Raw genomic sequence first — 27,399 nt, 5'->3', positions numbered from 1 at the left:
TATAACTTTTATCCAAGCTTTCCTAGTGTACATTAGACTAAATTTGGTGTGGACATCTTTTTAGGCAGCAAAGTCATACCAGAAATGTTTGTCAAGTGACTAACCTTGCCCCCTTTCCTGAGAGAGTTAGAAGCTTAACAGATATGGGGAATGACAAGGATAAAGTGTACCTTAATGTGAGCAAAGCATTTGATATGAAATCACTGTTAATGAAATGGTCAAATACAAGATAGATGGTAGCAGTGTAGATGGATACAGCTGCTTAAAAGGCAAATGCTATTTTGGAATATATTAACAGGTGCATAGACTCCAGATTCCAGTTAATAATTGCCCCTTCTGCTCTGTCTTAGTCATACCTCACTGGAATTCTATGTTCATTTGTGGACACCACAATTAAAAAAGGACATCTACAAACTGGAGTGAGTTAAAAGAACAACCACCAAGATAGGGATGTAACTGGAAACCAGGTCAAATTAGGAATAGTTAAATGAATTGGTTAAGTTTAGCCTACAGAAAAGATAACTAAAGAGAGATATCACATCATTTTTCAGGTATCTAAGATGCTGTCATATAAAAGAGAGAGAATAGACATTGTCTGTTGCCCCAGAGGCTATTACCACAACTAACAGGTTAAAGCTGTAGAGAAGTAGATTCATGTTATATATCAGATGTATCTGCTGATGACAACAGCTGTCAACCAGTAGAATAAGTTGGTTCATGAAATTATATGTTCCCCTTCCCCAGAGGTCTTCAAATATAGGCTGGATAGCCATCTGCACAAAATGCTTAAGCAGATCCTGCAATGAGTAAGGGATTGACTAAATGACCTCTGAAGTACCTTACAATTCTAGGAATTTATGAAGATAGAAAATTATACATTTGACAGCTGTCATGTAATTACTATAGTGAACATCATATGTCACTCAGAGGAGATCTCCATCAGGCTGCTGTGATTTCCCCAGCTGTAATAACGTGAGTAACTACAATTATAGAAATCACAGCAGCCTGATGTTCATCTCCATGTGTTTTACGCAAATACCATAGAGTAATGGTATGGAAACCTCCTTGTTAACCTCCTTCTATATTGTTCCTTCTCTATATAAAACATCCTCATCTGTTCAGAAAACAAAGAAAGAAAGATTGATGATAACCTTTTGTGACCTTCATCCTCCTTATTTTTTAACATCCTGACTGGTAATTAGACACATGCAGAATAGCAATTATGTTTGCTAATTATACATGAACATAAAAGCAATTTTGACACTGCTCCTTGTCCCTTGGAAAATTTTCATTCCTTTGGCTAAAATGTAACTCATTAATTTGTATCCCTTCTGGAATCTGTTGATACTGTCAAGAGCAATGTTTCCTTCCTCACCCCTATCTATGGAAACAAATCTGCTTTTATGGTACAAGTTTTTCCTTATGCTGCTAGACAGCATTCACCACTGAGGTCTCTTGTCTGTGCATAAAAATATGCAAGTAAGAACTGATTACTAAAGAACTCTGGGTAGAAGAGGACAGTAATGGAGGTGTAATGGCTGGCAGTGAAGGTGGATCTAGACAATAGTGACTGCTGAAAATTAGCTTTTGGTTAAAGAGAAATGGGGCATGGTAAATCTACAATGGACTGGCAGTGTTTACATTGGTTAAGACTTATTATTTGGAGAGTGGCCCAAAGACCACAGAGCAAAGAAAGGAAAACCCAGAGAAGATCGCCGAAGTCCTGAAGAGGGGAAGGCATTGTGGGACATGGTCTGCCCTTCACAAATGATCCTTCAAGGATTGAAGATGATGGAAGATAAAAAAATTTGCCAGCCTATGAAAAGTTACTGCCAGCCTTTTCTAATTCTAGAGAATAGCAGTTAGTGTATTTAGAAGCATACAAAGGTACATATATGCTAAGTTAAAAGTATATCTTACAAACTTATAGCCTGTTAGAGAAACTTCAAGTAGGATGAAAAAAAAATTAGTTTTACTACAATTTAAGATCTCAAACAGCCTCACTTATCTTCAAAAGGGCAGAGGAAAGGAGCAATGGAATATAGTATTCTGGCTGCAAATTATGCTTTCAAACCTTGATGAGAAAATTGAAATTAAATGCTGCCTGTTTGTTTAATAAAGGGCAAAATGAAGTGGTGCTTTACACTGAGTTTTCTGTCAAATCCTGAGAACCTACAGCAAGCCCTGGTCATACTTCTACTTCTTTATACAGCATGTTGTCAAGCCACACATAGCTGGCAAGCTCAAGAAAACCATACAGATTTCACCAAAGTATCTTTAATGCTAGTCAAAATAAAAACCTAATCTTGAAAAGTGTAAAAGTAAGTTTTCAGGTAGACTTACACCAACTCAATTAAGGCAAAATCTATTTGAAATGTTTCCTTCCCACAGCTCCCACCTCCGGACCATGTTGTGTCTTCTCACACCCACTGAACTCTTCTTCCTCCTCTACCCCCCACCTGCCTGGTTCCTACAATTTCCCCCCAATCCCCATGCAAATCTTTGAGTTTCCTATACATTTGTTTTGGTTCCTTATAGCAGAGAATTACCAATAATTATAACTTTTTGCTTAGTCTTCTTGAGAGCAGAACTGCATTCCCTCTACCCTTTAGGGATCTAGTCTTCTGTTTACTGTTCTGCAGTATCTCTTTTTCTTTCTTTGAAGGCTCAGAACCTATTCATTTTCTGAAGGCTTGAAAACTGTTTCTCAGATCCAAATCTGCAAAGTACTTTAATGTTTCTTGTTTCTGGTTGTCAACATTCATTCACTGGGCTTGCTCCTTCGTTTGACTGTCTTCCTTATGGAAAGTTGCTCCTTCAGTTTCTGTATAACTCCTCCATAGTAGTAAATTAAACAATGAGGACTTCATATATTAGATAAACTTTTCTTTAGCTTTGTATATTCCATATATATTAAGTCAACTCCATAGATACTTTACAGCTTTCTTCAAATTACTACTGGAATGCACTGGGATGTACTACTTGCAGAAATGGTTGCCAAAAGACATAGACAGGGGTTGAAAGACAAGCAAGAAGACCTTAGAAAGAAGGTATGTAACTATAAACAAGGCATATGACTAGCACTATTTTTAGGGTTTCCATAGCACTCTTGTTATCTGGAATTATTTCATCTTCTCAGTATAGAAGAGAAGATGAAGAGAAACCGCCCAGAGTCCCCTTTTTGGGAGAGATGGGCGGTGATAGAAATTTGAAAAATAAATAAGATAAAATAAAATAAATAAAATAGGATCACCACTAGTGCACATAGTAGATCAGTAACAGAAGTGTAACTGTGCTTTAGGTTATGTTAGTTGTCTCCTAATATATGACAGAACAGTTAAGAGACATGGGAAGTTATAGACTATAGGTATTGTTTAAGGCAAAAGCAGAAGTAATGGGCAGAAACTGCAAGGAAATAGATTCAGTTTAGACAGGGAAGATTTCCTGAAAGTAAGAACTGTCAACCAGTGGAATAAGTTGTCTCATGAAGTATTATGTTCCCTTTCACTGGAAGTTTTTAAATAGAGGTTGGGTAGCCACCTGTCCAAATGCTTTAGCAGATCCTGCTCTGAAGGAGGCAGCTGGGCTAGATGAACCTTACAACTCAAGAATTCTACAATTGTTTGAATTTTCATTAAATCTTTGCAATTTTAATTTTTTTTCCTAATTGTTTCCATAAGAAGCCTAGGTGCTGTTAGTTGCCTGAAACTGGGAAAATTTCTTATCCTACAAGACCTCTGCCTCTGCTCACTCAATCTTGCCTCCTGTGCTTTCATTCATCCATATTCTCTAGGACCTGGAAGAGGATAGGAACAGTCTCACAGCTTGTCCCCTAATTCTCTTCCAGCAGTACTGCATGGTCCAGGTATGTTAGTTACTGGGTCATCTAAATCCTGCTCCCATGGTTATTCTACCTCCTTCCCAGTTGGCATGACAGGCCAACTGGGGTCAAATAATAGCATAACTAGGTATTAGGAAAAACAGCAAAGTTCAAGAGTGGTCAGAACAGCAGTCCAGAATTCTAATAGCTGAATTCAAAATATACTAAGACAGAGAACATGTGGATATTGTAGCAAAGTATGAGTCAGTGGGATGTGCCATAACAATTTAAAGATTCAGATTTATATTTAATATTGGATACACCCCATTGAGCTTTATCTTTGATATTGGGAAATCTATCACCCAAATCTTTATAGACATTGTTAAAGTAATTAATGAACTGCATCTATCAAATAGGGTAACAATTGGAGATGGTTCAAAGTTTAGGAACTTGTACAGTACAGTGATTGCAAGCAGTGATAGACCACAAATGATTATTTACAGACAAAATGAAAGATGTACAGGAGAAGTCACAACATAACCATATTTTGGATATTAAATTTACTTATATACATCTGTATATATTTTTAATGAAAATAACTTTTTTTGCACATGACAAGATTCTCTGTTGAGAACTGTTTAGATTTAAGGAGTAATGACAGTCATATTCCATTAGATGTTTAAGGTGGACACTACAATGCAATAACCATTTTGAATCAAGGTGGAGTAGGATATCATTTCGGAAGAACATACAGATTCTAGATGTAGATTCTGATTGTAATGTTTTATGCACTGATGATGATGAAGTTCCCATGCCTTCACACATACCTGCAGACATGAGAAGTGAAACTGTCTCTTGCTGGGAAGATATAAGCCATAAGAAATGCCTTGGCCAATATAACTGGGCACCTGTCCATATAATAATTAGCCATATCTTGGTGCTTATCCATAGTTCCTTATTATAGTAATAAGGGACATGGATTGTTTATGGACTACGAATATGATCTCTGTAAATGCTGACTGACATTACACTGCTGTTCACAGGGATCAATAATTTGCATCATAGTCTTACACTGGCACGAAGGGCACTTAAAAGCTTAATGATTAGTAGCAGAATCCTACTTTCTTCTTGCCAGAAACTATAGGGGCAAAAACTCCTTCTATCCCTTCCTATGATTATTGGCTCAGAGCAAAAACGAACTAGAAGCTAGGGACTGCTGCTCTAGAAGTGGTAAAGTCATGTATGCTATCTGAGAGCATGGGCCTCATTGACTGCCACACATTGGAGGGTGGAAACCAGTCTATCTCTTAGGATCTGAGATTCTGCATGGTAGGGTTACTCATCCAATTCTTGAAGTGACAGTCCTCAAGCACTGATGATTGTGAAGACAAAAACCCTCGCATATTCTGGTTAAGATATAGATCTGGATATTGATGAGAAACCCTGAAGTAGAAAGATCAGCAAACAGACCATTTGAGTAAGACGAGTTTCCTGAGGAATACATATAAAGCCTAAATATTGGAAAGGCAATGGCAGGCAAGAGATCTAGTGCAGCACCTTTCTGCCTGCCAATCTAATTTGGTGCTGCATTATTGTGCTTACTGGTAGGCCTGCCTCACTCTGATCTTCACTGTACAGTCATATCCATGGAAGCATGACATTTCTGTAAACTCCCTATTACTAGTTCCCTATCACCTGTTCCCTAATCATGCAGTGCAGAATTTTTAATGCTACATCAACCCAGTGGCCTCTTAGATACTGTGCATCATCAGATGTTCTGCAAGTACTCCATAAGCTTTCCTAAACAAATCATAAGAGTTTGGGTCACACACTGGACAATTCTGGGATAATACACCACTACACACTTTAAAAAGATATGATTTAATGTATCATAGAACTACAGACTACAGAATCCAACCTCCTGCTCAGTGCAGGAATTCATTATTCCAGAATTCCACAAAGACAATGGGTTTAAATTACAAAGAAGCAGATTTTGACTAAAGATCAAGAAGAGTTTTCCTAACAGTACAGTTAAGTGCTGTTCAACAGTGGAACAGTACCCTGACAGGTGGCAGACTCTCCTTCACTGAAAGTATTAAGATTGCCATCTGTCAATAATTCTGTAGCAGTGGATTCCTGCTCTGGATGGGGCTTGGACTAGATAATCTTCAAGATTCGTCCAACCCATACAGTCTATATTCTATAAACTGTGCATTTTTCCTCCTTAATTGTCATAAAAGACAATCAAAAATGGGAAAAATATGAGGCGGCTTACAATGGAGCAACTATAAGAAGCTGTGAATGAGACAAAGTGATTACATAATAAAGACTTTGTTCACAATTATTTTGCACTATCCGATCTATCTTCTAAATATTTCATATCTCAGATGAAATAAAGGCTCAGAAAGAAAAGGCAGCTGTGTTTGCTGCTATTCCCATTCCTTTCAGAATGGGTATTACCCCAATCACAACTGCAATAAAAAATTGGATTGCTGTGGGCTGTTCTCACTTATGCCCAGAGGGCATTTCTAAATGTTTCTCTAATAAGAACATCTAAAAATAATTAGAAATCTCTGAGAATTGCCTCTATAGTTAAGCAAAATTGTATATTCTGAGTCACAGTACACTAATATTTTTTTTACTTTATTATATTCATAATCTGCCACAAAGAAAAGGTAAAAATATCCTGAAATGAAAGTTAGAATCATTGTTATAAACGCACAAAAGTTTTTCCCTTCCTAGTCTACATTACCTAGCAAAAAATTTATCAGATTGCTGTTTATCAATCACCTTTATAAATATATGGTTCTTTGTCCTGTTGTATGGAGGAGGGATCAGGTCTTGGAACAGGAACAGGTGGCCTGTTGACCATTTCCTGGGGAAAGCTATCTTGTTCCACGGTATGATAGACACCTTTGTCTTCACTTTGATGGTATATACCTTCTTTCAGTTCTGGTACCTCCAGAGTAACACCTAGAAAATGAAATCATATTAAAAATGAAAACACGCAAAAATGAATAAATAACAAATTTCTAAAAAAAAATTTCATAAATAAAAGTTTCAAGGCACCAGCTCCGCTTAGGAGCTAGTTTGGGGGTTATACCGTAGTTTGCTAAAGTCTTCTGCCATTTTCAAAGTGGCCCCTACATACAGGCTAGAGGTAGCTGGCAACTCAGCTGAGGACATGGTCAGCCTCTTAAGCAAGATCCAAGCTGTATATGTTTTTGTATCCAGTAAGTGCTGTGCCCATTTTTCATCATGTCTGTATGAATTTCCTAACCCCACTTCCAACCTACTTTCTTGCAAATACAATTACAAAAATGTTGACCTGCTGTTCTATTTATGGGAATGCCCTAACAAGGGAGTGAAAGAATTATTGAAGAAGTAATACATAAAATTAGTAAGAGACAAAAGCTGGAAAATGAAATACTGAGAGGTATAGGATTTCATTTAGATTGGATATTCTGGATTGACTGACATCTATTTTAATAGTAGTTTCACCATACACAAATTATCATGTTGCCTTTTTCATACAATAAAAGCACTTAAAATGTAAAATGTAACAAGATAATGCTACATACTTACTTAGGTTAGGAAGGTGCTGGTAGTTACCTGCCAAAGAATGACATGCAAACCAATTGCTTCTGGCTGTAATCTAGAAAGAGTGCCTTATCTCCTAGGTAAGCGTTCTCTATATGTGCTCACCTTCTAAGAATCTGCGCATCATATAGTCCTTGGTAGTTCGTGACAAGGGGTTACTAGCATCTGACTGAAGCATTTCTACATCTGGAAAAAATGACCACACATGTACTTAGTTGACATTGCCAACATACATATTAAGTATATGCTTTGTGTTCCTAATGTTTCTTAAATGAGGAAGGATTACTTTAAGGTAACTTCCAATACTAAGAACAGAGAAGATAAAGGACACCTCTGAAAGCTTAGTACCATTTTGAAAATCAGTTGACATTCAGGTATTGGCCATAACCTTTATACTGTTGGATTAAGCATATTTGGTCCTCATGCTTTCATAAAAGCTTGGCCATCAAAATGTCATACAAAGGTTGTATATTTATTTTAAATATAATTGGCCCAGAGGTATGTAAGCCCTTTGGAGATACAGATGAGGCTACATATCCTCCATATATCAAACGCTCCCTTAGTACAAATCCAGAGTGATCTTGAATGCTCTAATAATTAATAAACAGTATTAATCTCCTTGTCAGGACTGCAGAAGAAAATCTTGGGAAGAATATCAAGAGACTACAAGGACCTAGGTAGGAAATCAAAAGAGTTTGGAGCGCAGGTGGTATTTCCATCCATACTTCCAACTGATGGTCATGTGCCAAGGAGGGAACAGAGGATTCTGGAAGTGAACTGTTGGCTCAAGGAATGGTGTCATTCATTCATTCATTCATTCATTCATTCATTCATTCATTCATTCATGCATTCATTCAATTTGTACAGCTGTCCATCTCACACAAATAACTATGGGATTACAGGATGAACACACACATAATGCCCCCCCAGCACTCAAGATAAACAACGACTCAACACACCATCATAACAGCTCATCTACCCACTTTTGAGAAAAATTTGGATTCCTGGACCATGCTCTTCCCTACCTATAGCAAGGGCTTCTGGCAAGAGATAAGCTGCATCTCACAAGGACAGGGAAGAATGTCTTTGGAAGACATCTGTAAAGGTCATCTGAAGAATTTTAAACTATATCTGGAGGGGGAGGGAGACCATTAGCTTGAACCATACTTATAACATAAATCTAAAAGGAGTAAACCTTACAGGGGAAGGGGTACTCATGAATACACCAAGAGGTACAGCAGGGAAACTTAAGAAGGACAGCACTAAAAGGCTCAGATGCCTGTACATCAATGTGCAGAGTATGGGCAACCAACAGGCAAAACTTGGTCCTGGTACAGGAAGATAAATATGATATTGTAGGTATAATTGAAACTTTGTGGGATGGATCTCATAATTAGTGTTCAGCACTTGGAACAAAATCATTTGTTCAAAAGAAATGAACCCAACAAAAGAGGAGGCGGAATCGCATTACATGTAAAGAATGACTACACCTGTATAGAAATTTATGACCTCAAGGATGAAAACCCTACCAAGAGTGTCTGGCTGAATATTAAGGGAAAAAGAAACAAAAATGATATTGCTGTGGGCGTGTATTACAGGCTACCCAACTAAGCAGAAGATTCAGATGAAGTCTTCACAAACTAGATGGCCAAAATATCCAGGAAACATGCTACTCTGATAATGGGGGGTTTTAGCTACTCTGACATCAACTGGAAATCAAATTCTGCAGTAAGCAGGAGATCCAACAGGTTCTTGACATGGCTTGCAGGCAACTTCATTGCCAAAAGGTGGAGAAGGGAAGTGTTGGACTATATTGGACTTTACTTACAAACAGGGAAGAAGTGGTCAAAAAAGTGGAAGTGGTAGAGACCTTGGGACAGAGTGACCATGTAATCCTAAAATTAATTATACTGGAGGTGGGTAGAACTGAAAGTAGTCAGATTTTTTTTCTTTCTTGATTGTATAGTTTTAGTAAATAACATTATTACTTTACTATTGTTTATTTTTGATGTTATGTAAATATATTGAGAGCTCTTGCACCGAAGTCGAATTCCTTGTATGTCTAATCATACTTGGCCAATAAAGTATTCTATTCTATTCTATTCTATTCTATTCTATTCTATTCTATTCTATTCTCAGAGAGCTGACTTCAACAAGCTGAAAAAAATGGATAGAAACTGTGAAGGGAAAAACAGTTCAAGAGAGTTGGAAAATTCTGAAATATTAGATCATTAAGGCCCAAATGCAGTACCAAAGGAAAAAAAAAAGGCGGGGAGACACCTTATGAGACTGGCATGGTTGTGCTAAGACTTCTCTAATAAACTAAGGAAGAAAAAGGATAAGTTTGAAAAATGGAAAGGAGCATATAACAAAAGCAAAATATCATGAAATAAGCCTGAATCTGCAAGGATGGGGTCAGAAAGGCCCAGGCTCAGCATGAACAAAGGCTTGCTATGAATGCCAAAAATAATAAAAATGGTTCTTTGGGTATGCCTGGAACAAGAGGAAAGTCGAGGAAATGGTTGGCTCACGGGTTGGAGAAGATGGCAAGATTGTGATAGACAACAGGGAAAACGCCAAACTGCTTAATTCCTACATCGCATTTGTCTTTTCACAAAAGGAAAAAGCAGTCCAACTTGTCAGAAGTGATGCTGTGGGGAGTAGAAGAGAAATTCAGCTCAAAGTAGGTAAGAATTGGTGAGAGAACACTTAGCTGGTCTGAATGAATTCATGTCTCCTGGACAAGGTAGATTACATGCCAGGGTGCTAAAGGAACTGGCAGATGTGATCTCAGAACCATTGATTGTAATATTTGAGAACTCCTGGAGTACAAGGGAAGTACCAGAAGATTGGAAAAGAGCTAACATTGTTCCAATATTTTTTAAAAAGGGGAAAAATAGATCCAAGAAACTATAGACCAATCAGGCTGACATCAATACCTGGGAAAATCCTAGAAAAGGTATCAAGCATGGTTCTTAAAAGGGCTAGGTCAGTATGGAAAGAGGTATGCAGTGGGGTACCTCAGGGTTCTGTCCTGGGCCCAGTACTCTTCAACATCTTCATAGATGAGGGAATAGAAGGGATAGATGCTCATAAAATCTGTGGATGACACAAAGCTTGGTGGGGAGGGGTTGCTAGTACCCTAGCTCAAGATTCAAAAGGACTTGAATGTTGGGCCCTATCCAACAAAACCTTGCTCAATGGTGAGAAATCTAAGGTTCTCCTCTTAGGCAGGAAAACCAAATGCACAGGTACAAGATAAGCAGTACCTGGCTTAGCAATAGTACTTATGAGAAGGATCTGGGAGCCCTAATAGACCACAGATTAAACATGAGCCAGTAATATGACTCAGCTGCCAAAAAAGCCAATGTGCTCTGGGGTTGCATCAATAGAGATATAGTTTCAAGATCATGGGAAGTGCATGACCACTCTGTGCACACCTGGAATACAATCTAATTCTGGTTGCCACAATACAAAAAGGTCACTGGAAAGAGTGCAAAGCAGAGGAACAAAGTGGTAAGGGGCTTGGAGGCTAAAGTCTATGAAGAGTGGTTAAAGGAACTTGGTATGTATAGCCCAAAGAGGAGAAGTCTAAGGGGAGACATGATAGCAATCTTCTGATACATGAAGGGATGTCCCAGGGAAGTGGTTTTGGATTTATTCTCCATAACACCCAAGGGTAAGGCAAGAACCAGTGGATGGAAACTTTATACTAAGAGATCTAAACTTGAAAAAAGGAGTAATTTTCTGACTGTGAGTGCCATTAAGCAATGGAATAGCCTGCCTCCTGAAGTTATAGGTGCTCCATCAGTGGAAGTATTCAAGAAAAGTTTGGACAACCATTTGTCTGGAATGGTATGAGGTTTCCTGCACTGGGCAGGGGATGGACCAAAAGACTTCCAAAGTCCCTTCCAATCCTATGATTCTATAATGGATTTAATGGATTGCAGAAACAACAATTCCAACTGAATGTTAGAAAAACATTCTAATATTAAATAAAATTCAAAAGTAGAACCAGCTACCAAGGAAGGTTGTAGGCTACGTTTTACTGGATGTGTTTGAGGGTAAACTAGGGTAAGCTACTTGTGGGAGATGTTTCAGTTTCATTTCTTGTACCGACAAGGAATTAAACTTCAGTGGTCTAAAAGGCCCCTTTCAACTGTATGATTCTACAACCAAGCTTGTGGAGAATTTGTCACTATATCTCTCAGAAGTGGCCCGCTGATATCTCTTCTGTTGCCAAGCCTCCAGTCTTATGCTCCAGAGGTATCTTCCATTCTGGACTTTTGCCCAGGCTAGATGGATAAACATGCCTACCTCATTTCTCCGCTATGTCCCACTCTCCTACCAAACTCTTCCTTAGGGAAAACAGTTATCAGTATGTATCTAACTTCCAACCATAAAGTCCATTTCGTAAGAAATCTGCAGAAATGTGTTGTCTAAAATTCTTGGCTAAAATTAATATTATGGTAGCAACATATTCCTCCCTATCCAAACTTGAAGTGCAATAAAGAAAACAGTCTGCCAAACTGCAAATTGTTAATATAGCATCCACTAAGACAATAGAATAAGAAGGACAAGAGACCTCTTCCAGAAAATTAGAAACATCGGAGGTAAATTCCAGGCAAAAATGGGTATGATCAAAAACAAAGATGGCAAGGACCTAACTGAAGAAAAAGAGATCAAGAAAAGGTGGCAAGAATATATGGAAGATCTGTATAGGAAGGATAATAATATCGGGGATAGCTTTGACGGTGTGGTCAGTGAGCTAGAGCCAGACATCCTGAAGAGTGAGGTTGAATGGGCCTTAAGACGCATTGCTAATAACAAGGCAGCAGGAGACGACGGCATCCCAGCTGAACTGTTCAAAATCTTGTGAGATGATGCTGTCAAGGTGATGCATGCCATATGCCAGCAAATTTGGAAAACACAAGAATGGCCATCAGACTGGAAAAAATCAACTTGTATCCGCGTACCAAAAAAGGGAAACACTAAAGAATGCTCAAACTATTGAACTGTGGCACTTATTTCACATGCCAGTAAGGTAATGATCAAGATCCTGCAAGGTAGACTCCAACAATTAATGGAGCAAGAATTGCCAAATGTACAAGCTGGGTTTAGAAAAAGCAGAGGAACTAGGGACCAAATTGCCAATATCCACTGGATAATGGAAAAAGCCAGGGAGTTTCAGAAAAACATCTATTTCTGTTTTATTGACTATTCTAAAGCCTTTGACTGTGTGGACCATAACAAATTGTGGCAAGTTTTTGGGGATACCAAGTCATCTTGTCTGTCTCCTGAAGAATCTGTATAACAACCAAGTAGCAACAGTAAGAACAGACCACGGAACAATGGACTGGTTTAAGATGGGAAAGGAGTGCAGCAGGGTTGTATACTCTCACCCTACCTATTCAACTTGTACGCAGAACACATCATGCGACATGCTGGGCTTGAGGAATCCAAGGCTGGAGTTAAAAATGCTGGAAGAAACATTAACGATCTCAGATATGCAGATGACACCACTTTGATGGCTGAAAGCGAAGAGGAACTGAGGAGCCTTATGATGAAGGTGAAAGAAGAAAGTGCAAAAGCTGGGTTGCAGTTAAATCTAAAAAAAAAACAAGATTATGGCAGCCAGCTTGATTGATAACTGGCAAATAGAAGAAGAAAATGTAGAGGCAGTAACAGACTTTGTATTTCTAGGCGCAAAGATTACCGCAGACGCTGACTGCAGCCAGGACATCAGAAGATGTTTAATTCTTGGGAGGAGAGCAATGACAAATTTTGAAAAAATAGTTAAGAGCAGAGACATCACACTGACAACAAAGGTCCGCATAGTTAAAGCAATGGTATTCCCAGTAGTAACATATGGCTGCGAGAGCTGGACCATAAGGAAGGCTGAGAGAAGGACGATAGATGCTTTGGAACTGTGGTGTTGGAGGAAAATTCTGAGAGTGCCTTGGACTGCCAGAAGATCAAACCAGTCCATCCTCCAGGAAATAAAGCCAGACTGCTCACTTGAGGGAATGATATTAAAGGCAAAACTGAAGTACTTTGGCCACATAATGAGAAGACAGGACACCCTGGAGAAGATGCTGATGCTAGGGAAAGCGGAAGGCAAAAGGAAGAGGGGCTGTCCAAGGGCAAGACGGATGGATGATATTCTAGAGGTGACGGGCTCGTCCTTTGTGGAGCTGGGGGTGGCAACAACCAACAGGAAGCTCTAGTGTGGGCTGATCCATGAAGTCACGAAGAGTTGGAAGCGAATGGAATAAACAACATATGAACACTGCTGCTTGCACGTAAGTATGCCCCCTCCCCCCTTTTTTTGCTGCTCTCTACACCCCCACATCACCAAAATATGTCCTAACTTTGCATGCCAAGTGCAAAATGGCAACATTTATAGTGAGAAGAAATTCTGGCTCAGCATTAGTAGCCACTGTCACTTATATTATGAGATAAGCGGGGAACATCGTATATGTACATAAGTTCTCTCTGGAGCTGGGGATCAAACCAGACATGGATTCATAGAGTTCTTCATCACAGCTGGGGTTCAGAGAACATTTCATCAGTAGGTCAGCAGAGACATGAGCCATGGACTCATAAACAGAGCCATCTTCCTCCCCCTGCATCAATTCCTCTTTTATGTGCGTTTTCAGCATGTCTGCTGTCTCCTGCAAGAGAAAGAAAAGAAATGGCCTCTCTAGGACAGTAATGACTGCCTGAATAACACAATCAGTTCAAAACATAGTCCTATTAAATAATGGTTTCACAAGTCCTAATTTAAAGGTAGCAAAGTGAAATTCAACTTACAAGTATATCATGAATAAAATTAAATAACAGAATCATAGAATTATAGAGTTGGAAGGGATCACAAAGATTATCTGCCTAACCCTCTGCAAAGTGTGGGAATCAGTTAAACCTTCCATGAAAGGTGACTGTCCAGCCTCTTCTTAAACTCCTCCAGAGATGGAGAACCCACAACCTCCATAAGTAGATTATTCTATTGTTATACAGACTTTTGGGGGGTCCTTTCCAGCCAGTTTTGACTCCTAGCAACTGCCTGGACTAGTCCCTGCAGTTTCCTTGGCAAGATTTTGGAAGTGATTTGCCACTGCCTTCTTCCTAGGGCTGAGAGAGAGTGACTGGCCCAAGGTCATCCAGCTAGCCTTGGTCTAAGGTGGGACTAGAACTCACAGTCTCCTAGTTTCTAACCTGGTACCTTAACTACTGCATCAAACTGGATCTCTGTATAGATCTTACCATCAGGAAATGTTCCCTTATATTTAAATAAAATCTAGGCAGCTGCAACTTATAGCTGTGGTATTTGGCTCTAGTTTCTGTAGTCACTGAAAATAGTTCTTGACCATCTTCCCTGTAACTTCTCTTTATCTACCTGAACACAGCTATCATATCTCCCCTCAGTCTTATTTCTTCCAGACCGAACATCTCTAGTTCCTTCAGTTTATCAACATAGGGCATGTCCATCTTCATTACTCTCCTCTGAACTCTCTCTAACCTGTTAATATCCATCTGGAAATATAGTGCTCAGCTCTCTCATGTTTATGATTCATGTTCAGCTTGTTGCAAATGAGCACATTAAAGTCCTTCTCTGATGGATTTCTAAGCCATGAATCCTCATCTTATATCTACATTTTTTTTCTTCCTAAATATAATATTTTAATTAAGAAAGGGAGTAGTTTATTATAAACTCCTATATTGCATATTACATCTCCAAAGTATTTTGGCTACAAGAATCCAAGGAAACTTGAATAAAAGGTGTGTTCTTCCAGTTCTGCTCCTTTTCAAAAAGATACTAGTTGATGTCCACAATGTAGATACATACCCCATAGTGATTGTGCATGCACCAGTTCCTCTGTGCACATTCAGGATCTATCTAACATAACCCATAGGAGTTTTTCCCTATGTGAAAACTGAAGTATCAGGTGTCTCCAGATCTAATTCCAAAAGTCCCCTTTAAATTAATGTTGAGAATTCCTCAAGAACTGTCCTTCAAATTATTATTTCACTACAAGAATGGCACCTTCATCCTCTGGAAAACTCAATTCCATTATTATGGAGTAACACTGCACATATAGCATCAAAACCTTCAATCCTATTGTTTCTATGTGAGTTAAATTTTAGTCCCAGTACTTTTCTCCCCATTACAACAGAGAATAAAGTCCCTTTTACCACATATTCATCAATGAACTGGCGGAGATCTTTGAAGCCATGGTTTTCTGCAATGTTGTTAGGATAGTGACCATACTTGTTGGCAACACTATAAGCCTGCAGAGCTCCTGGGCACGTAAGCAACAGGGCTGTGAGATTCTTTAGCCCATATTTTGCAGCAAAGTGCAGCAGAGTTGGCAGCTCTCCATCCCTCTGACCTGAAAGAAAAAGGGGAAAAATGCAGTTTCTTATAGAACTATGCCAATGAGTGACAAATTAAACAATGGCTTGTGGTTGTTTATTCATTTAGTCGCTTCCGACTCTTCGTGACTTCATGGACCAGCCCACGCCAGAGCTTCCTGTCGGTCGTCAACACCCCCAGCTCCCCCAGGGACGAGTCTGTCACCTCTAGAATGTCATCCATCCACCTTGCCCTTGGTCGGCCCCTCTTCCTTTTGCCCTCCACTCTCCCTAGCATCAGCATCTTCTCCAGGGTGTCCTGTCTTCTCATTATGTGGCCAAAGTATTTCAGTTTTGCCTTTAATATCATTCCCTCAAGTGAGCAGACTGGCTTTATTTCGTGGAGTATGGACTGGTTTGATCTTCTTGCAGTCCAAGGCACTCTCAGAATTTTCCTCCAACTCCACAGTTCCAAAGCATCGATCTTCCTTCTCTCAGCCTTCCTTATGGTCCAGCTCTCACAGCCATATGTTACTACGGGGAACACCATTGCTTGATCCATTTAGTTTTCACGGCAAGAATACTGGGGTGGGTTGCCATTACCTTCCCCAGGGATCGCATTTAGTCTGACCTCTCTGTCATGACCTTCCCGTCTTGGGTGGCCCTTCACGGTTTAGCTCATGGCATCATTGAGGTGCTCAAGCTCCAGCACCACGACAAGGTAACGATCCTTTGCTGAAGTAAACAATGGAAATGGCCTAAATATAGTTTTGAATTTTAAATCATGCATGGACCATTGGCTTGTCCTGAAGAATCCCTGCATGGATGGGAATGCCCACCCAGTTCTGTTTCTGGAATTGGAGCATTTTTCCAAAATGTTTGCATTTACCTGCAAAGCATACAGCTGTGCTAGTTCCTCTAGTTGCCTGGATTGTACAAGACAGTCACACATGCCCAACTGATATTCATATAACAGTATTATGTCTTTTTTGCCAAATATAGTAGCACTTGATTTTAGTATAGAATCATTCATATAGGCTTTTTCCTCCCCAAAAATCACCATCATACTCACTAGTTATATCTTCTTCCTCCAATTGGTTGATTCCTAAGAGATGCAAACCACTTGCAGGAAGGTTCTTTTTCAGTGATTCTGTGAGGATTTTGTCCAGAGCCTCTGTGTTGTAAGGTACAATTTTAAATGCCTGGATATAAGAAGAGAACAACCACCAATTGTGTATTCCCAACATTGGCCCAATGTATTAAGAATTTGTCACTTTAAAAACTGAATAAATAACTATTTAAAACAAACTTAATTAAATCATTTTGTCTGTTAAGATTTCTTACGTTCATAGTAATACTGAAAGCAGTATTGCATATTTAGACAGTAGCAGTCAAATGATGGCTGATAGAAAAATGAGCTTTCTTATTCTATATACATACACAGTGTTTTCTACCAAACATTTAGAAATCAACAGTTAATAAAGTAATACTTCAATAGATAGCTTCTAACTGAGCATTACTGCAGAAATTGTAGCTATGTTGGGGAAGTTTTTATATATTTTACATCTCAAGCTACATGAAATTAAAAATGTTCATGGCTCAATTATCTTTGCTTTATTCTTTGTTTGAATTTAGAAAGCTTAAACCAGGGATATTGAATATTGAGAAGAATAATGCATGCCCAGAGTCATGCTAGATACCGCTTCCTTGTCTGAAAGTAAGGATACAGACTTGAGAAGCTACCATACTCTGAAAAAGTAGAGGATCTCAGTTCCAGAACCCTGCATCCCCCTTAAATGAAGCAGCTTAGACTCTTGGTCCTGATCCCAAAACCATGCCACTACCACAGATACCTGCTCTTGTACTCATCAACCCACTAAAGTCACAGAGGAACTCATGCAATTGAAAGAGCCCTTCTTTCTAAGGAGGAAAAATCCTGTAGATGTAAGCAAGAACTGTCACCCATGGACTAGTCACCTCATGGTTGGACTGTTGCAATGTGCTCTATATAGGGTTGCCCTTGAAGACCACTTGGAAGCTACAGCTGGTGCAGAATGCAGCACTGTGGGTAATGTTGGGTAAGCCTCAGCATGCCATGTGATACATCTGCTCCATGAGCTGCAGTGGTTAGCAGTGAGCTTCCAGGTGCAATTCAAGATGCTGGTTATTACCTATAAAGCCTTTTGTGGCCTAGAGCCAGGTTATCTGTGGGACTGCCTATCTTCCATGGTCTCCTTGAGGTCTCCAGATTATCACGTTAAACATGGCCATACAATTCAAAAATACCTTTTTATAATAGACACGCTACCTAATTTTAGTTTAAGAAGCCAATTTTCTCAATCCCCCACTTATTTCTCTGCTCCCCACTGAACACTTTTGCTGCTTACTCATACCTCAGCTTTACAGTTGGTTCTATTAGCCTCTATCTTTCTAATATCTAAGTGTTATGTACAAGCTCTCTCCTGTTTTTTTCCCCAAGGGATTATTTTCTTTGCCCCATTAGAAACTAGTTTAATATTTTACCTGACACATGAATTCCACTGGATTTGCTGCAGTAGATAACAAGTTGCTAATTTCTTCCATGTCAGTGTAATAATTGATGTTTGTTTCAACTATCATTAAATCGCCAGAAAACAGTCTCAGACATACAGCTCCAGGTGATAAGTCTGAAGGGCAAGACAAAGATCACCAATAGTCAGTGCCTAAAAGGAAACTCATTCACTGGGCTGAAAGAAGTGGTGGGGAAAAGGGCCTGCATATGTGCACGTGTAAGATGGATACCTCTTTAATCCTAAATTAAGCCAAATGTACAGAGTCAGTTAGACTTGATGAGTCCTAGGATGGGATACCACCAGGAAAAGAACAGGGCTATATAGGAAGTTGAAAAAAACCACAACATGCTGGTAAAAAGCAGTGGCAAAGAACTGCCAAGAAAATACATGGGTATGCCCATGAAGTTATCTCAAGTGGAATTTGACTCAAAAGAGTCTTTACAGAATTCGAAAGCTGAAGTTAGAAAACTGCTCATGCAGATTATGCTGCTGATTAGAATCAAGCAAGAGTCTACATTTTTAATTCTATTCTTAGAGTTTTATTTTAGTTTTTAAAGTGATAAAGTCCTATCACTTTAACTGCTCTTTCAAGATCAATTTAAATTCCATCCAAATTAAAAAGTCAGAAAGTAGTAGCAGAAAGTAATAGCAGTTCTGCCTGGGTTCAGAAAACTTTTTAATAGTTATATAGGAGATCACCAAAGTTAATTTGGGGCCAAAGGCTAGACTAGAAAATTAAGCAGCATTTCAGAAGGCAATGATAAAATGCTTCCTTACAGTTGCCAAGAAAACTACATGGATGAATACCTGAAATCACCAGGAGTGAAGCCTGACTGAAGGAGACTATCTTTCTAACTTTATTCAAATACACCCAATCCTCATTTATCCATGGGGCTTACATTCTTGAAAACCCCCATGGAAATGGAAACCTGAGTTACTGAAGCATTGATCCTATGTGAAAAATGGGGTTTGGTTCCCGTGGACTATTCTCAGTATACCCGTTATCCTATACTGTAGGATATCACGTATCCTACAGTACTGTATTTAAAGTATTGTATTTTAAAGAGTAAACATTAACGGGCAGTAAAATGTTCCATTAAAATGGGTATAATGGGTATAATATAATAAAGAAAGCCAGTTTGGTCTAGTGATTAAGGTAACAGGCTAGAAACCAGGAGACTGTGAGTTCTAGTCCCGCCTTAGGCATGGAAGCCAGCTGGGCGACCTTGAGCTAGTCATTCCCTCTCAGCCCAACTCACCTCACAAGATTGTTGTTGTGGAGAAAAGAGGAGGAGGAAGGAGTATTAGGAATGTTTGCCACCTTGAGTTATTTATAAAAATAATAAAGATGGGATAGAAAATAAATAAATAAATAAATAATGGCTCCTGGGTACAACGGCTTTTGAAAGCCTTTATAATACCCTGATTGAGTAGCTAGAAGACAGAAGTGGTTTGTTTGGGGGCATGAAAAGGACTTTGACATTTCAGTGGGCATTTTCAAGGTCCACACAAATGTGAACAGGTACGTTGTGTGTACAACCTTGAATGCAAGGGTTTTTCTTGAGAGGTTTACATTTAAGGTTTACAACTACATCATTCCTCTATTGCAGAAATGATGGAGTTGTTGAACCAGTCCCAAAAAACGTCAGAAGTCATCCAGATTTTGTGGTTCCATTTCCAAATGACTGGCAGGTGGTTCAGATTTTTTCTTTTAAGGGCATGTGGATTTTGGGCCCTGTCTACCATCAGAGGTTTACATTTAAGGTCACCTCCAGCATTTGCACACACAAGTTGGGTGGCACAATCTTTAAAAACCTTAAAGACAGGCGCTTTGGCAACATCTTTGGATATGTACATACGTTTGCCTATTTGTTTATAAAACAATCCTGTTTCATCAGCATTAAAAACCCACTCAGACAGGTACTCTTTGTTTCAATGATTTTCAGAAGTTTTACAAACTCTTCAGCAGCTTCCATTATTTGCTGAACCAGCCTCACCTGACAGTTTCACTTTCTTGTTAACCCATACCTGTTTTTAAAATGCTCCAACCAGCCAGCACTACCAGGGAACGGCTTTGCATTTTCCTGATTTTCAGTCAAAGCTTGTAAATTTGTACAGCTCTGTTCCTTATAGTAGCGCTGTCCACAACACTTCCCTTGCAGCCAGCCATTTCATTTATCCACCAAACTAAACAGCTTTTCTATTTTTTTCTTTTTAAGTAAACATTATTAAATTTTCAAGATAAAAAGATAAAAGCTAACAAAAAATAATGATTAAGATAGAAACTAAAAAAGAAGAACAGAGAAAAGAGAAAGAAGTCAAAAGTGCAAAAGAAAAAGAAATAGAGAAAAAGAATGACTTTCTTTGCAACAGATATAAGTATACATTTACATTTAACTCTTACTCTAAGTTTACAACATAGTTTTCATTATCGCTATTGTTCATTATTATTTCCAATCATCAAATCCATAGATCATAATTTCATTTTTTTTCTGCTTCACACAAAAAGTCCAAAAGGAAATGCCATCATATGGGTAGAAATACATAGGTATAGTTTCATTGGATGCCAGAGCATAGTTCCTTCTTCTTACCTTCTGGCTAAAGTTAATTCTGTTTCCTATAGGTTTAGCCCCATTAGTATTTAGAGATCATTTTAAATCATCGTGGCTAAAAAAAGTCTTAGATAAAATTAAATTGCTGGGCTTCTCTATGGAAAGTCTTTGCTCATTAGGATTTGATAATGCTAGAACTGCCCTTAAACAATGAATCTGGGATATAGATCTCCAAACAAATTTAAGTAAGGTGCTACACCCCAATATTTGTCATTTTCTTCCAGAAGGGTTCATTCCAGCTTCTTATTTACCATCCATTACAATTTTGAAATTTCGTAGAGCTTTCACCTTAGCCAGGCTGGAAGCTCTGCCCTCAGCAGTCCTTTTTGGATGTTTTAAGGGTACTCCTATGCACCTTTGGTTATGTCCATGTGGTGATGGCTCAATAGAAACCATAACCCATATGATATTATACTGTTCCCTATATAAGGACTCTAGACAGATCCTTATATATCTGATATTGACAGGCAGGGAGTGTGATTTCTATTTAATGCTACTTCTTTCAGACAAGGACCCGAAAATATCCTCCCAAGTTGCCCAGTTTTGTGCTACCATCGGCACAATACGCCACACCATTACTTAGGTTTAGAATTTCTTAACATAGTATTTTATTTCAATTTATTTTAGTATTTTTATTCTTAACTAATTTTAGATCATATCATACTAATTGTTTTTCTGTTTTACATATATATAAATGTAAGATTGTTACTATTATATATTTTGATTGTATCTGGCCTTAGGGCTGTAATAAACGTGATTGAAGTGGCATGAAAGTTACTCAATGTCTTCTCTCTAATCAAAGCTGTCAGTTTTGCCATCTAAGCTCCATCAACTTCACCATCCATTCTTCCATTGTAGGTAATGTCAAATCTTTCCACCTTTGTGTATATAAAGCCTCGCTGCTATTTATATATATAAAAACAAAGTTCCATGGGTTCTTTCCAACTGTTTATCCAACAGTTCCAAAATAAAAGTTTCTGGGTTTGATTGTATATTAATCTTTAAGATCTTCTAAATTAAAATATATATTTGATCCCACAACTTTTTAGCTTTTTTGCACGTCCACCAAAGGTGATAAAAAGTCCCTCATTGTTTACATTTCCAACATACATTCGAAGTACCTTTGTACATTTTAAACAGTTTATCTGGTAATCATTTTATAAAAATTCTCTTTAAGATTGTAACACAATGTAAATTTCAATCCTTTCATCTACATATTCTCCCATTGTTCCATTTGTATTGTAAGAATTTTTAGCTGTTAGAAACAAGAGGCATTAGAAATTCTTCAAAACAAGCCTTACTCTCATGCTAGAGACTAGATAAGCATTGGAGAAAAGGAATGTGCTGTTCCATTGAAATAATACATTAAAGGTTAGTGTCAGACAAATAGACTAGAACTAATGAACAGTGCATTCTACTGATAACTGTAATTTATTTCAAACAAAACCCACCCTGAAGTTACTACATAAAATATTGGGGTGATAATTAGATTAAAGCAGATTGGCAAATGAAATTAATGTATTCATGTGTCATTAGATGTACAGTATAAATACTAAATGATCTCTTTGTATTTCACGGCCACCATATACAGGGTTATTTTGAGTTGCTTTGTATATTAATAAACTTATTTCTGACTCAGCCAATTAGAGGTTTCATTTTTTTCAACTCTAAACAAAAAGGCCAATTTAGATCGTCAAAGGCTTTCTCTACATTTGGAAAAATTAGTGCCGCTTCTTTTTCATTATGCTGTTCCAGGTATTCTATAATGTCCAATACTGTTCTAACATTGTCTTTTAATTGTCTTTTAGGGAAAATCCACCTTGGTCCTCATGAATAAACTTGTAAAATTATTTTTAGTTTATCTGCTAAAATTGTTGTAAATAGTTTATACTCGTTATTCAATAATGATATTGGTCTGTAATTTTTAGTTAATTTTAAATCCTGTCCCTCTTTAGGGAATTATGCTATATTGGCTTCTGTTCAGGACTCTGGCATCATAGCTCCCTGTAAAATAGAGTTCATCGTATTTTGAAGGGGTTGTAAAATTTCATCCTCAAAACATTTATAGAAAGAGCCTGGTCCTGGTACTTTTCCTGGTTTAATCTTTTTTATAACTTCAAATACTTCCATTGTTGTTATAAGACTATTCATAATTTGTCTTTGATGCTCTGTAAGCCTTGGCAAATTCTGTTTTTTCAAATAATTAAATAATACCTTAGAGTAATTCATCTTGGTCTTCAGTTCTTTCACTGTTAACATTGATAACTGTTGCTGTAAAAGTTTAATTTGATGTGATTTAACTTTTCTGGTTTTTTCTTTAATTTTTCTTTTCTTTTTATTTCATCCAAAATAATTTGCATCTTCTCTTGAGTCTTTTTCAATTCAATATCGTGCTGGATAAAATACCCTCTCTTGAAAGCTTTGCTTGTATCCCAAACTATTCTTAAATCAGTATCTTTGTTTAAATTATTCTCAAAAATTCAGTTAGTTTCTTTTTATAGTCTTTCACTATCAACTCTTTTTGTAGTAGCATTTCATTTAATCTCCACCTGAAAGAAGTAGATTTTCTTTTAAGAATCAAACCAACCGGTCAAAAAAAGTCTCGAGTAAAATCCCAACTTTGGAAATCTTTGTAGCCAAATTCTTTGAAACCCAAATCATATCTATTCTTGAAAATGATCTATGCCTTTCTGAAAAATTAGTATATTCTTTAGTGTTACCATTTTTCTGTCTCCATATATCCACTAAAGATAAGTTATCCATCAGATTAAAAAAAAGTCTAACTTATCTTGAGTATTTTTAATTTTCTTCTCTGATGTTCTGTCTAATTGTGGGGAGACCACCCCATTCTTCTATCAAACACCAATTTTCATATGAAAGCTTTATCAATTGTTCCATGAGATACTTTAAAAAATTCCCTTTATCTTCATTTGGAGCATAAAGTCCCAAAACTATGGATTTGATTCCCTGCATTCAACTTCCACTCCAACAAATCTGCCATGATCATCAGTCAATACCAGTTTCGGCTTTAATTGTGGATGAATATATAAAACAACTCCATTAGACTTTTTTGAGCCTGCCGAAATAAATTCTTTTCTTACAGGTCAAATATTTTACAGTATGTCCTTTTTTTCTAATACAAGTCTCTTGTAAACAAATTATATATTGTTTTAACCTTCTCAAATAATGAAACAGCCTTTTTCTATTTTGAGTACCATTTGATCCATTTATATTCCATGTTAAACATTTATAATCCATATTGAAGCAAATAATTTAGAAAGGTCTATGCCTGCAGCATTTAATTCAGAGTCCTCTTTTTCAGAATCTTTTGGCATCTGTTGTGATTTTAGAGCTGTCTTCTCTACCATCGCCATTTGGACCTCCTCCAAATCTCCTTTAAAAATTTCCAAGAATTCTATGGCTTTTTGAACAGAGATCAATCGAAATCTTTTCTGTTGAGAAGTAAAAAATATTCCCTCCAATTTATCCCAACGAAATGGAATCTTCTTCTGCTTCAGTATCTCAGTCAGAAAAAAACCTTTTCTCTTACATAAAATTCTAATAGGAATCTCCTTTAGAATAATTATATCTACACTGTCAATCTTCGATCTTATATTAAAATGGCATTGCAGAACTTGATCCCTCATTCTTTTCCTCACAAAATGCACTAATACATCCCTTGGAACATGCCTTATTGCAGCATAACATGAATTTATCCAGTACACCTTGCCAATGTCTTCTAGTTTTTTCCTCTTCCCAATTTAAAAAAATCTGACAATGCCAGAACAACCTTGCTTCTTACATCTTCATCCAGATTCTCTGGAATAGCTCTAAACCTCAGGCAGAATTCCTTCTCTCTAACTTCCATTAGAGCCACATTGTTCATTCCTCTTTCTAATTCCATACCCCTAGCTTCTGATTTATTCTCCAAAAGTTGTATATTTCCAGACATTTGTTTTAAAGAATCATCCAATCTTTCATCTATCTTTTTTCCAAGGGTCATAAATTTAGCTTCAAGTGACTGAGCCAATTTAGACTCTAATTCTTCAAACACTGATTGAAGTACATTTAAAGGGATTGCTTTATCTCCTCTTTATGTCCTAACAGTCAGGAATCACACTGAGACGAGGAGTAGGTCTCTAGTGCTTATTACTGCTACATAAGACAGAAAATCCTAACAAACTGAAGAAGCGTGGGAAAACCCAGACAGATAAACCCCAAAAGTTAAGGCGGGTCTGATCTGTGTCTCTTTGAATGGCTGCTTAATTTCTCAGTACTACGCATGCGTTTTCCCCCCTGGATAGAGGCCCCCTCCTGCTCGCCATCAGTACTCATGACACTTTATCTTCCTTTTCTAGCAGCTGCTCTATAGAGCCTCTTCTCACCTAGATTCGTGCTCTATGCGTTGCCATTATGCAAAATCGAAAGTATGACTTGAAAAGGAAAGTGAGCACACAGTTCACTGTCTCTAGTGCCTTTCAAGCTGTAATTAAAGGCACGCGCCTCCACCAAGTACATAATTGGCTCAAATAATTACTGCAGTCTTTTGCTTTATAAATCCAACCAATTATCAGACATATGGGAGGAGAATAGAAAACAGTCCCATGGAACTAGCCAGTCCAGTTAATATAGTTAAGATTTTAATAATGCAGGTTCATAAAAAATTAAACTTTTAAAAATAAATCTTCCCCTTTCTCTATTGTTAACTTTCTTATAACCTCCTTATCATCTGACTTTTTGTGAAGTATTCAAATTTCTCTAAATTTCTAAGTTTTCTTTTAAAATAATAATCTCAGAAAGAACGAAAGAACTGTTGGAGGTCCCAGCAAATCAGCTTGCTTCATTAGCATGTGGATGAGTTCGTTCTAGGATGTAATTCTCTATGTGCTTCTGGAGGTAGCTGTTTGTTGCCCGTCCCACTTTCCTTATTCCTACTTCCATCTACCATCTGGGAAAGAAGCATGCTGCAGCTGCTCCTTCCATCTGGGGCCATGCATGGGCCTAGAATCAGGAGGTTCCCCCTTTCTGCATGCAGCCCTTGGCAGCAATAAGGGCTACGGGTTAATTCTATTATTAAATTCTATTATTATTTCAGTAATTGACCAGCGAAACAAAACAAAAGGGTCACAACTGATTAAAGTACAACAAGGTATAAAATCATATAACAGTATAAGTAAAATTGTAAGTTTAAGAATTTGGGGCGTAAAAATTAATATAGTAAAGTATGAAACAGTTTATTTAAGGCAACTAAATAATTGTTTAAAATAACAGAATAGTAAAATTACCAATTTGAAATATATAGAACCATTACATTACTAAAAGCTAGGGAAAAGTTGTAATTAATATTATTGTATCTAGAAAAAATGTAGTGATGTAATGTATACCGAAGAATAATACATAAGGAGTGATTATGGTTTCAAAACTAAATGTTAGAGTCCAACTATAGTGACTATTTATCTATATTGTTTCAATTCAATTCAAATCTTTATTACAGTCATAGACCAACATAACAAGAAAGCAGATGTTCAACATCACCACAACATAATAGTGTGACAATTTAGTGGGAAGTAGTATTACAAGGAGAGTAATATTTCTTACCCTGCCATTGCAGTTCTTCCTTAGTAAGAATGCATAAACCCCCAGAGGCTCACCCTTTATTTTTAAATTTTTGGGCAGTGATATACCAGCATTGAAAACCCAGGAGTTGTACTGGTTCATCCTCTCCAGCTAACCAGGTTTCTTGTAAGGCTATTATATTCAGAGAGGAATCTCACCAAATCACTGTCAACAGATTCTCTCCAGCCAGCTACAATCCAAGTTACAATCTGTACAAGTCTCTCTAACACAGGATGTTCTGGGTGGCATAGTTGGGTAAAAGATGAAGATTCAGACAGTCAATTTGTTTCTAGGGCTGGGACAATATTGTCAATACTTCCCACATATACACAGTTACAATAAAATTTAATTTTCCTTTCCCTAAGTTGTGATTGTTGCTCTTTATCATAGCAGTCAATATTCAACAAACTCTGATCTGGTACTGATGACTCTGCATCTGTAAGCCCAGCAGCTGCTGCTGATGACAATAAACTCAGTCCATCCATCTCATTTTCTAATTGCTGAGCTTGAGGATGACTAGGGTCAGACTGAGGGCTGATAGCAGAGAGCTGCTCCAGTTCAGGGCTCCTATTGATAATATTGGCTTGCAATGATGAATGGCAAGTATCTCCTTGCTAAGTGAGATCAGTGTTAGGCTCTGTGCTGGAGTCAGCTAGTGGAAGCATTTCTGGAGCTTGCTCAGACTCATCCTTGGGAGCTGATAATATTAAATCATCAATAAAGACTTATCCTCCAAATAATTATATGAAGATTGCGCTACATTGACCAGCTGAATGTCCTTTTCTTTTATGTGGTTTTGCTTTGGACTAGCACACCTTTTTTTTCTTTGTTGGGGATTTTGTGTTCT

General features: G+C 37.7%; 1 protein-coding gene across 2 annotated transcripts in view; it reads right to left on the bottom strand.

Moving 5' to 3' along the window:
• Nucleotides 1-27,399, bottom strand: part of PIK3AP1 (phosphoinositide-3-kinase adaptor protein 1) — a 76,307-nt gene that overhangs the window by 20,102 nt on the left and 28,806 nt on the right. For both annotated transcript variants that reach the window (XM_063307619.1, XM_063307618.1), the window contains exons 5-10: nt 18,296-18,438; nt 16,845-16,974; nt 15,614-15,810; nt 13,905-14,094; nt 7,526-7,606; nt 6,611-6,793 (exon numbers count right to left, since the gene is read on the bottom strand). In XM_063307619.1, coding sequence (XP_063163689.1) covers nt 6,611-6,793; nt 7,526-7,606; nt 13,905-14,094; nt 15,614-15,810; nt 16,845-16,974; nt 18,296-18,438 — 924 coding nt within the window. The remainder of the gene's footprint in view (nt 1-6,610; nt 6,794-7,525; nt 7,607-13,904; nt 14,095-15,613; nt 15,811-16,844; nt 16,975-18,295; nt 18,439-27,399) is intronic.

Source organism: Candoia aspera, chromosome 6, assembly GCF_035149785.1.
Source record: "Candoia aspera isolate rCanAsp1 chromosome 6, rCanAsp1.hap2, whole genome shotgun sequence".
In the NCBI taxonomy this organism is placed as follows: domain Eukaryota; kingdom Metazoa; phylum Chordata; class Lepidosauria; order Squamata; family Boidae; genus Candoia; species Candoia aspera.
Note: the sequence above shows the minus strand (reverse complement) of the source record. Positions and strands in the feature narration are given on the sequence as shown.